The 12,500-nt window shown below is 36.7% G+C and overlaps 1 protein-coding gene across 5 annotated transcripts in view; it reads left to right on the top strand.

The window, feature by feature from the left end:
* RAB27B (RAB27B, member RAS oncogene family) overlaps nucleotides 1-12,500 on the top strand; it is a 180,439-nt gene that overhangs the window by 154,678 nt on the left and 13,261 nt on the right. For all 5 annotated transcript variants that reach the window (XM_074383407.1, XM_074383409.1, XM_003926054.4 and 2 more), the window contains 2 exons: nucleotides 9,788-9,959; nucleotides 11,545-11,630. In XM_074383407.1, coding sequence (XP_074239508.1) covers nucleotides 9,807-9,959; nucleotides 11,545-11,630 — 239 coding nt within the window. In that variant the 5' untranslated portion in view covers nucleotides 9,788-9,806. The remainder of the gene's footprint in view (nucleotides 1-9,787; nucleotides 9,960-11,544; nucleotides 11,631-12,500) is intronic.

Here is a 12,500-nt window from a genome sequence, read left to right as displayed (position 1 = left end):
AATGGATCAATATTAGTAAACAGGGATTTAAAAACACATTCAATTCAGGCAGAATGTATTAGATTAGGGAAAAGTCCTTTCTCAACACTGATTATAAAACATTATTGACAAGTGTCAGAGTTCCCAGAAAGAATGCTCCTTGAGCAAATTTGGGTTTTAGCAACTTTACATCCAGATTTTCAAGGTCCACTAGAAATTGACCCAATAGCACTTGTTTTTTGGTAAGGGTATAGAAACTGGAGTAAAACTGGAGAAGTGCAAGAACTCATAGACAGTAGAACTGTGGGTGTAATTTAATTTAGAAGATAGAGTAGTGCTTGAGAGGATATTCTAAGCAAAAAGTGAATGGTGGTAGAAAATAGGATTAGTGAGCTACGCTACGTTAGTAGTAAAAATAATAGCCTATGAGTGAGAACATGCGATGTTTGATTTTTCTGTTCTTATGTCAGTTTGCTGAGAATGATGGTTTCCAGATTTATCCATGTCCCTACAAAGGGCATGAACTCATTGTTTTTTATGGCTGTGTAGTATTCCATGGTGTATATGTGCCACATTTTCTTTGTCCAGTCTATCATTGATGGACATTTGGGTTGGTTCCACGTCTTTTCTATTGTAAACAGTGCTACAATGAACATACATGTGCATGTGTCTTTATAATAGAACGATTTATAATCCTTTGGGTATATACCCAGTAATGGGAATGCTGGGTCAAACGGAATTTCTATTTCTAGATCCTTAAGAACCACCACACTGTCTTCCACAATGGTTGAGTTAATTTACACTCCCACCAACAGTATAAAAGTGTTCCTATTTCTCCACATCTTCTCCAGCATCTGTTGTCTCTAGATTTCTTAATGATTGCCGTTCTAACTGGCATGAGATGGTATCTCAATGTGGTTTTGATTTGCATTTCTCTAATGACCAGTGATGATGAGCATTTTTTCATGTTTGTTGGCCTCATATATGTCTTCTTTGAAAAGTGTCTGTTTATATCCTTTGCCCACTTTTGAATGGGTTTGTTTGTTTTTTTCTTATAAATCTGTTTTAGTTCTTTGTAGATTCTGGATATTAGCCCTTTATCAGATGGGTAGATTGAAAAAAATTTTTCCCATTCTGTTGGTTGCTGGTTCACTCTAATGATTGTTTCTTTTGCTGTGCAGAAGCTCTGGAGTTTAATTAGATCTGATTTGTCTATTTTGGCTTTTGTTGCCAATGCTTTTGGTGTTTTAATCATGAAGTCCTTGCCTATGCCCACATCCTGAATGGTTTTTCCTAGGCTTTCTTCTAGGGTTTTTATGGTGTTACATCTTACGTTTAAATCTTTAATCCATCTGGAATTAATTTTAGTGTAAGGTGTCAGGAAAGGGTCCAGTTTCTGCTTTCTGCATCAATTTTCCCAACACCCTTTATTAAACAGGGAATCCTTTGCCCATTGCTTGTTTTTGTCTGGTTTGTCAAAGATCAGATGGTTGTAGATGTGTGGAGTTGCTTTTGAGGCCTCTGTTATGTTCCATTGGTCTATATCTCTGTTTTGGTACCAGTAGCATGCTGTTTTGATTACTGTACCCTTGTAGTATAGTTTGAAGTCAGACAGCATGATGCCTCCAGCTTTGTTCTTTTTGCTTAGGATTGTATTGGCTATGTGGACTCTCTTTTGGTTCCATGTGAAGGTTAAAGTGTTTTTTTCCAGTTCTGTGAAGACAGTCATTTGTAGCTTGATGGGGATAGCTTAGAATCTATAAATTACTTTGGGCAGTATGGCCATTTTCACAATATTGATTCTTTCTAATCATGAGCATGGAATATTTTTCCATCTGTTTGTGTCCTCTCTTATTTCCTTGATCAGTGTGGTTCATAGTTCTCCTTGAAGAGATCCTTTACATCCTTTGTTAGTTGTGTTCCTAGGTATTTTATTCTCTTTATAGCAGTTGAGAATGGGAGTTTGCTCTTGATTTGGCTCTCTGTTTGTCTGTTATTGGTGTATAGGAATGCTTGTGATTTCTGCACATTGATTTTGTATTGTGAGACTTTACCGAAGTTGTTTATCAGTTTCAGGAGATTTTGGCCTGAGACGATGGGGTCTTCTAAATCTACAATCATGTCGTCTGTGAATACAGACAATTTGACTTTCTCCTTTCATAACTGAATACCCTTTATTTCTTTTTCTTGACTCATTGCTCTGGCTAGAACTTTCAATACTATATTGAATAGGAGTGGTGGAAAAGGGCATCCTTATCTAATACCAGATTTCAAAGGGAATGCTTCCAGTTTTGGCCTTTTCAGTATGATATTGGCTGTGGGTTTGTCATAAATAGCTTTTATTATTTTGTTATATGTTCCATCGATACCTAGTTTATTGAGGGTTTTTAGCATAAAGGGCTGCTGAATTTTGTAGAAGGCCTTCTCCACATCTATTGAGATAATCATGTGGTTTTTGTCTTTGGTTTGTTTATGTGATGGATTATGTTTATTGACTTGTGTATGTTCAACCAGCCTTGAATCCCTGAGATGAAGCCTGCTTGATTGTGATGAATAAGGTTTTTGATGTGCTGTTGCAATCGGTTTGCCAGTATTTTATTGAAGATTTTTATGTTGATGTTCATCATAGGTATTGGCCTGAAGTTTTCTTTTTTGGGTGAGTCTCTGCTAGGTTTTGGTATCAGGATGATGTTGGTCTCATAAAATGAGTTAGGGAAGATTCTCTCTTTTTGTATCATTTGGAATAGTTTCAGAAGGAGTGGTACCAGCTTCTCTTTGTGCGTCTGGTAGAATTCTGCTGTGAACCCATCTGGACCTGGACTTTTTTCGTTAGTAGACTATTAATTGCTGCCTCAGCTTTAGCCCTTGTTATTGGTCTATTCAGGGTTTTAACTTCTTCCTGGTTTAGTCTTGGGAGAGTGCAAGTGTCCAGGAATTTATCAATTTCTTCCAGATGTACTGGTTTATGTGCATAGACGTGTTTGTAGTAATCTTTGATGGTAGTTTGCATTTCTGTGGAATCAGTGGTGATATCCTCTTTATTGTTTTATCCTATCTAGTCTTAAAAAGCCAACTTAATAACCTTCTCTATAGATACACACCATGCCAATGGTGGTAAGATTGAGTGATCTTGTTCTACATAGATGTATTGAATTATTTCTTGAAAAAAGTTATGATATCTGATATTTGCTTCAAAGTAATCTGGTATATGAAGATTTACAGGGCAGATGAAAGAGGACTGGCCATATATTGATAATTTAAAAGCTGAGTGTTTGATTATACTAGTCTCTCAAATTTAGTATATGTTTGAAATTTTCCAACATAAAATGTGAAAAAATATTCGTATAGTTTCAAAAGATGCAGCTAAACTAAGCCAAAGGAAAATATGTCATTTAGAGAAAAAGTAAGTTTTTGGTTGATGTTAATTTATATTTTTAATTTGATCAGAAATCTTTCATATGAGCATTCATCAATTAATTTTAGTCCTTAAGAAGAGTTGAAATAAAAAATTAACTGCCTTCCTAATAGAAGAAAATGCTAAAAAATACACTAAAGAAACTTTCCCTTCCCTCAGAAACATGCTTTCTGTTCTCTTGGTAGTCTGCAGGTCCCTAGAGTAGATGAGCCACCCATTAATTTAATTCTGACCTTCAGAACATAAATGTGGTTATGGGAACTAATATTTCAAGGTCAGTTTGTGGGAACCACCCTCAGACTATCATTTAAACATGAGGTGCTTGCTATGAGAGTTCTAGATGTAAAAATGTACCTACTAAAACCTGACACAAACCAATCAAGGAAGATAAATGAGTAAATATTAAACATCTGCTTATCTTGTGCTTGACAGCTTTATTTTTTTGAAACCCTGTACCCAGAATGCAAAGAAATATCACTGATACCTTATCTGCTTACTATTTTGAGCTTTCCACAGTGCCTAAAGAATATTAAGTTAGTTTCTACTAATTTAACACGTTAAAGTCACAAGTTTATAGCTTGCCAAGGCATTCTTGAGATTGTTATCCAGTGGACTGGCAAAAAGCACCGAAGTTTGTGTGGGTAATTCCAAATGTTACATCAACATGTAACTGTAGCATTTGCCAAGCTCCTGACTGGGGAGCAAGGAGTATATCCTCAGAGCCATGCAAAATGTCATGCAAATAAGATGCGGTAATGAGGGTATATTAGATGGCAAATGGATGCCTATACAGAGGAGCCCAGTTCTCTGAGCCCTAACCTATTCAATTGACAGTTTTTATGTGCTCTCTGCCAGCACAAATCTCACTTTTAAGTACAGTTTCTCTGTGCTTTGTCTTTTCTTGTGTTATTTGAAAATATTCCTCTGAAGATATAAATATTCTATTTTGAGAAGGTTTTGTACTCTTGTGCAACTTAAGATAGAAAAAATGAGCTCTGGGAGCTATACCTGGAAAGCCCTACAGTGATCCTTTCATCTAAACACTCACTTCACTGATAAGAAGGGAGAATACAGCCAGGTGTGGTGGCTCATGCCTGTAGTTCCGCATTATGGGAGGCTGAGGCAGGCAGATCATGAGGTCAGGAGTTTGAGACCAGCCTAGCCAACATAGTGAAACGCCATCTCTACTAAAAATACAAAAAGTAGCTGGGCATGGTGGTGTTCATCTGTAGTCCCAGCTACTCAGGAGGTTGAGGCAGGAGAATAGCTTGAACCCAGGAGGCAGAAGTTGTGGTGAGCCAAGATCACACCACTGCATTCCCCTGGGCAACAGAGCAAGAGTCCATCTCAAAAAAAAAAAAAAAAAAAAAAGAATCCAAGTCCTTTTACTTGAATGGATGCCACTTTCACAAATGGCTCATGACATTAATTTCATTAATCATGACATTTGCACAGCTATGAATAGCTTAAGTAAATTTATACACTCAACAAATATGTATTGAGCTCCTTCTATATGGCAGTCACTGAGATGAGCTTGTGGATCCAGCAGTAGACAAAAGAGATCAAGTTTCATGCTAATGGAACTTACGTTAAACAAAAATTATGGGAGCTGAGAATTAGAGTGCGGAAGAGTGAATCCATGGGTAATTTGGCTTGAGATATTCTAGCTATGGAAATTTTGTTTCTGTCTATGTCTAAGATAAAATTCCCTTCCCATATAAAATGAATGTATTCCTACTTTGTTTCTATCTAGCTCATTTTGTATTTTAAATAATAATAATACTCTTGGATTCTCCTCCATTAGAATCTAGTTGTCACTCTCACAAATCACATGACTTCTCTGCATGTAACTTCTCATCCAAAAACTGAGGGGCTAGACCACCTGGTTACTTGAGTTCCTTTCTACCTTTAAGACTCTTCATTGAACAGAGACTCATGGATGTGATACATTTCAGTTCTTTTCCCTACTCTTTTTAGCCCCTTGACTACTCATGAAAGGGCTCCTCTGTATCTAAAAGTCCTTCCGGTTCTTGTGGTACAGCTGGTCACACCATGATAAGGACTGAGTGTGAAGCATTTCCTGAAACACTGCAATCTTCTGGCCTTTTTTACCCTTTTATATCCTCAGAACCAAGAACCAGCAAGACCATCAGTCATTGTGCAGGAATAAACAATACTGTGAAACTTGTCAGCCTTTTGATCTTTCCCACATCATTTTTTTAGCCCAGTTCTCGGAAAGTTTGCCAAATATTTTTTTTTATAGTGTCATATTTGCCATACCAACAACCAACAATAGAATATTGAGGCTATGTGATTTTAGGGCTCAAAAATCACATAATAATAAAAAGAGGAGCTGAACTAAATACTGCATGTGTGTATATGTGTGTGTGTGTGTGTGTGTGTGTGTGTGTATGTGTGTAGATAGAGAGAGACAGAGAGGATAGTAGTCATATGAAAAATAAGAAAATTCATTTTTGAAAGGAACTTAGAAGTGAACTATCTCATACCTAACTTAGTGTGTCAAATAGCCTATTAGAGACACTAAATACAGATTTTCCAGTTAAATGTCACAAGGTGTTCAGCACTCTTTACTTATAGAAAAGAGGCAGTATGGACCACAGAGGAATTGATGTGTTAGCCTTTGACTAGGAAGCAGCACCAGTATCGCCCCAGGCAGGTTTATGTACAAACAGCAGAGAACAATCTGGCTGCCAGTCAGGAAAATATGATAGGTCATGTAGTTGGTAAGTGGTAATCGTCTCATTCTACAACGGGAAGTAATCTCCCATGCCATGGTCCTGTATCTCCTCTCCTCATGTCTAATTTCCCTCCATGCTATAAGGTTAAATGCAAATATTTCTTTTGTAGTCTTCTTGGATCCCTGTAGTCCAAGAAGATACTGTTCTCTTTGAATTGAAAACACGACAAGGATTTGACTCATTTATCAATTAATCATTCTATCTTGCAAAAATACATTGTATTTTCTCACATCTTTATTTCACTTTTAAGTAAATTCATATCTTGTCAGAAGCTAGATGAGAACTTCCATTTTAAAAATTTTCATCTTTGGGCCTAACACTACGTATTGAAGATATTTAACTAGATTTGCTCATGACTTAGCATTTCTTGAGACTGTCAGGCATGCACACACACACACATTTGTAAAAATTTTTAAAAAAACAAACAGCTAACTTTAAGCAAAATCTCAAAGTATGCAGATGTGTCTTATAGACTCCGTTCTTTTCATTTCTTCAGGGAGCCATAGAATCCAGTGGCTTCAAGTTCACACCCCCGCCCCAAAAACTCTGCTCAAAAAACTAGGGCTTTTGCCTAGGGAAGAATTTAGCTTTAGTTACTAATACCTTAGAATAAATTTAAACACTGTCTCTTTTCTGAGAATTACAAGTTTCATCCAATTCTACTAGTGAAATGACAAACATCATCACTCTCCAAAATAGTTTTACATGAGCAACTTTAGGGGTAGAGAGAAAAAGGTAGAGTAACGGCAATAACAGACATTAAATATGAAGGAAAATCATACTACTTCAGCAGAAAACTCCTCTAGCTACCCATTTATGTTGACTAAGAGCAGCAACTAGGAATAAGAGCAGCACCATATTCAACAACACAGTCCTGGTAAAATATTTAGAACTGGCTGTGCATGATGACTCATGTCCGTAATCCCAGCCCTTTAGGAAGCTGAAGAGGGTGGATTGCCTGAGCCCAGGAGTTTGAAAACAGCCTGGTCAACATACTGAAACCCCATTTGTACCAAAAATACACACACACACACACACACACACACACACACATACACACACACACACACACACACACACACACACACAACCAGGTGTGGAGGCATGTGTCTGTAGTCCCAGCTAGGAAGGCTGAGTTGGGAGGATCATCTGAGCTGAGGAAGGTTGATGCTGCAGTGAGCCCCAATAATGCCACTGAGCTTTAGCTTGGATGACAGAGTAAGACTCTGTCTCAAAAAACGTTTTCTTTTTTTTTGGTGGGGGGGGGACTGAGAAACTCAGAACCAGTCCATTCTAGGCAGTCACACAATATAGACATTTTCCAAGAATTTCATGCCAATGGTTAAGACATGTGTATCATTTTATTAAGAAAGACTGGTCTTGATGGGTGCTATGGATCTTTTCCTAAGAAATGATTATGCTTTGTTTAGACCTTTCTTTTTTTGAAGAGAATATCCATGGTCAGCAAAAATCCATCCAGAGAGCTCTACTAGTGAAGAAAGCATTTTATATGGCAGAAAAGCTTTAGAGCAAAAGTATGAATTGGCAACTTTCAAAAAATCCTACCTCAAAAAAGCATTAATTCATGAAAGAAACATACATTCATAATAAAGTATAATATAAAAAATTGCAAATATTCCAAATGATATAATGGTCCTGAATTATTTGATGAATACCTCATTCTATTCTTCATCATTATTTACCCAAAGACATAAAACTTTCTGGTTTTGGTTAGTGACTAAAGTAACAACATAAAAAATTGTTTTAATTTTTTGTTCACGAACTTGTAAAATTTTTTTACACATAAAAAGTTGTTAGAATTATCTAGTGATTTTAGATATTTCCTGTATTAGTCAATTTTCATACTGATAAAAAGAACTGCCCAAGACTAGGTAATTTATAAAGGAAAGAGGTTTAATTAAAAAATAGTTCAGCATGACTAGGGAGGCCTCAGGAAACTTGCAATCATGGTGAAAGGCAAAGGGAAAGCAAGGCCCCTTCTTTACAAAGCAGCAGGAGAAAGGGAGATAGCAAAGGGGGAAGGGCCCCTTATAAAACTATCAAATCTTGTGAGAACTCACTGACTATCATGAGAACGGCTTGGGGAAACCACCCCCATGATTCAATTACCTCCACCTGATCTCTCCCTTGACATGTGGGGATTACAGGGATTACAATTCAGGGTGAGATTTGGGTGAGGACACAAAGCCTAACCATATCATATCCATAGAATAGGCTATTGTTGACATTTAATTTTAATTACCCCAGAATGCTTAAAGAATACAGTGTTTTCTGACGGGGGAGTGGGGAGGTGGGAAGAGATAGCATGGGGAGAAATGACAGATAGAGGTGAGGGGAAGGAAGGCAGCAAACCACAGTGCCATGTATGTACCTATGCAACAATCTTACATGTTCTTCACACGTACCCCCAAACATAAAATGCAATTAAAAAAAAAAGAATACAGTGTTTTCTGGATCTTCAGAGGTGGGGAAGTATTCCTCCTTCTCACATAATAATGAGATAAACCTTTGCATTCTAGGAAATCTTAATAGGCCTTCCTTTACATATATGTCAAGCCCATTTCTATTAATATAACCCATGATTCAGGAAGTTGTACCAAACAGTAAATTATTTTGCTCAACTCAAGAGTGGATATTTCACCAAGCAGGTAATTGTGTCATTCAAATACATGTCCTGGTATTCTTAGTGTTACCAGTAGAGGTTTAAAGGTTTTCATTCCAGTTGTTAAATGTTTTAAATTAAAAGCGAATGATTTTGTGTACAAATTATATAGAAGGCTCATCCTGCATATTTAGATGCAAAATAAATCCCTCTGCTTTTTTCTTCCATTATCTGTCTGTAAGCGCTGTCTTTCTCTAGGATATCTGCATTGTCTTGGACTGGATTTTCTGTCCCCTGTGACTCTCTCCTCTTCCTAATACCATCCTCTTAATCCAAAATGCTCTGGTTTTAAAACACAAGTCTATGACTTTTTACTTTAAGTTCTACTATCGCTGTATGATATGGTCTGACTGTGTCCCCATGCAAATCTTACCTTGAATTATAGTTCCCTTAATCCCTTTGTGTCAGGGGAAGGACACAGTGGGAGATAATTTAATCATGAGGGCAGTTATCCTCATGCTGCTCATGCTGTTCTCATGATAGTGAGTTCTCACAAGATCTGATGATTTTACAAGGGGCTTCACCCTTTGCTCAGCTCTCATTCTCTCTCCTGCCGCCTGTTAAGAGATTTCTTCTGCCATGATTGTAAGTTTCTTGAGGCTTCCCTAGCCATGTGGAACTGTGGAACTGTAAGTCAAACATCTTTCCTTTATAAACTACCAAGTCTCAGGCAGTTCTCTACAGCAACATGAGAACAGACTAATATACTGTGGCAATTGGTATTTTGCATATTTTTCCATATTAGATGATGCGATGTAAAAAGATTTGTACCCAGTGAAATACTAGATGTGCCTTCACCCCGAAAGCTGCTTTGATCAAGTTAATTTTGAATATGGCAGAATAGAGGTATTAGACTTTTTAACTCTGAAAATTAAATTTGTGTTGTGTTTTAATATAAGGCAAAGGAAAATCAACTTTAATCATAACACTTTTTTTCCCTCTCCTATACAGACTGACCAAGACCATCACTATGACCGATGGAGACTATGATTATCTGATCAAACTCCTGGCCCTCGGAGATTCAGGGGTGGGGAAGACAACATTTCTGTACAGATACACAGACAATAAATTCAATCCCAAATTCATCACTACAGTAGGAATAGACTTTCGGGAAAAACGTGTGGTAAGTTTTTAATCGTACTTGTCACTCATCCCCCTATATAAAACAAGAATCCAGAAGCTATGTTGATTGCATTTGAGTCTCTTTTGTTACATGAAATTCATAGCGTGTCACTTTATTTTAGAATATTATTTACTACTTTTCAGCTATAAATAACATTTTTCTTAAAAAAATATTAAGTGGCACTCTTTCATCTCCCAAATGACACAAGGGAACCCAAGTCAATATTTTACAGATTTGTATGTGTGTTTTCCATGAATTCTTAAGATATCTTTCAAAACTTGAATTATTAGAATCTAAAAACATTAACTCTGATCTGAGTTAAATTCCTCAATAAGAGCAAGTTATCATTTCCCCACTCTTAAGAAAGAAGTTAAAAGTATGATTGGCAAATATCTGGAACATGAGCTTTGTAAGTTCTTGCTGCATTTTTATTTATGTGTAGACTCAGCCATCAATCACTGGCTTCTTATGAACAGAATGTGAGACCAACCATGCCATTTTCCAAGATAAGGGAGTTTAAGTGAGAATCACAACCGCTTCCTTCTCCTATGCTAGACGCTATTGACAGGAATAAGGATATTGTGACATGTGAGATGTGTAGCATAGGCACAGAAGCTCAGCCAGATTTACTGCCACCCTGGGTATTCTTGATTGCCAAATGGCTGTGGCTTCCAGTTGATGTCACAAATCTACTAATTCCTTGAGAACTGGGGAAGAAAACAAAAGAATGGTAGTTGGAAGCCATTGCCTGGCAAGTTAAATCATGTTTCTTATAATGTACTGGACCTTATCTGAAAGTCAGTACATGGTCCTGTGGGCTTAGCAAACTCCCTAATAACCCATTCAGGGTTTTCCTGCCTTCTGTCCTTTCCTTTATCGGGGTATATGTCCTTGCAAATTTTCCCTTTAAAACATATTCACTAAACTATACTTAAGGAAACCGAGTAAATATTAAATGTTTTAGGCTTTCCTTCAACAATAAAAAGGCCGGTATTTCTTTTTTTTTAAATTAAACTTACCTAAAACAAACCTTTGACTAAATGACTAGTGAAGAAAGGCTTGAAATGTCCTGTGTCAACTTATTGAGAAATTCTGTGCATTTTGAAAGTCTATTTTTCAGTAAACAATATTTGTGTATTTATAAAACACTTCGCTGTTTTAAAAATGCTTTAACATCTGTGATTTCACTCAAGTTTGCAGTTTGAAGCAACTCTATAAAGTAGGAAGGGGTTGGATCTCTATTTAGAGATAAGAAAATAAGCCTCAAAGAGGTTAAATGAAGAGTTTGTATTTGAACCTAGAACTTGAGTCCTAAATCTGATGTTTGCTGTCTCATGAGAAAATGACAGAAGGCGTCTAATTTAAGTTTGCAATTTGCCTAAACTGTGTTGAAAATCATACTTGCACTTGACATTTAAAAGTGAGAGTACATGTGATAATTCTGGAAAAAAATAGAGCAAATATTTATTCTGCACTATGAACTTTGATTATAGTAATTGAGAAAAAACATGCTGAGTAAACCCAGAGAATTTGAATGTTGACAAAATCCAAAGCAACCTCAACTAATAAACGTTATGTATTTCAGGTTTATAATACACAAGGACCAAATGGGTCTTCAGGGAAAGCATTTAAAGTGCATCTTCAGCTTTGGGACACCGCAGGACAAGAGCGGTAATGTAAATTGCTTTATTTGTAGTTATACATAGCTTAGAAAAACTTACTTTCAAATGAATGCTATATGCAAACTTGAAAAACAAATAATATGCAACTCTTCTCCTGGTTTCAAATTAGACATTAGTATCCGGAAATAAAAATAAATGATTTGTAATTAATTAACCACAGTAGCACTGCACAGTTGGTACAAATTTCAAAAATCAGACTTTCAAACTTATCTCTGAAGATTCTTGTTATGCATTGTCTTTGCACTTTTTAGAAGGAAAAAAAAGGGTTCTCCATAATTTAATTGAATTAAGATGGGAAATAAACGCTGTTGTAAGTGCTACTTGACGGAGTTGAAGAAAGAATGTTAAGATCTTTTGTCTCTCTCTGTTATTTCAGCACAGCTTCTTTGTCCCATGCCGTGTGACTGGCTTTGTCCTTTCAGACTTTGATTGTAAACAATTACCCTCCAGCTAGAATATTTTACTCTCTTCCCATTTTTTCTGATCCTCTCCTTGCACCAGGCCCAGCTCATATTTCATCTCCTTTATGAAGCCTGTCTGAACACCCCAGCTGAAACAAACTCCCACTTTTCCTCTGAACTCTTGCAAACACCAGTTATTTCACCATTAAGGTCTAAAGTAATTATATCCCACCTTGTCATAAGATTAATATTCTATTTGTATCTTTAACTGTTGTTCACGGATTTACTTGGGGCCTTCTCACTCCAATAAAATAGTCAGCTTTACAGGTGTGGAGATCTCGCCTGGCTTTTCAGCATTGTCTTTGGTAGTGTCCAAGATAATACTCGGTAGATAGTGGTGCTAATTCTTAAGAGCTGGAGGTACTATTCCATTGTTAGGTGAAAAAATATTTTTGGGG

Source organism: Saimiri boliviensis, chromosome 13, assembly GCF_048565385.1.
Source record: "Saimiri boliviensis isolate mSaiBol1 chromosome 13, mSaiBol1.pri, whole genome shotgun sequence".
In the NCBI taxonomy this organism is placed as follows: domain Eukaryota; kingdom Metazoa; phylum Chordata; class Mammalia; order Primates; family Cebidae; genus Saimiri; species Saimiri boliviensis.
This window is presented reverse-complemented; position numbering and strand designations above follow the sequence as displayed.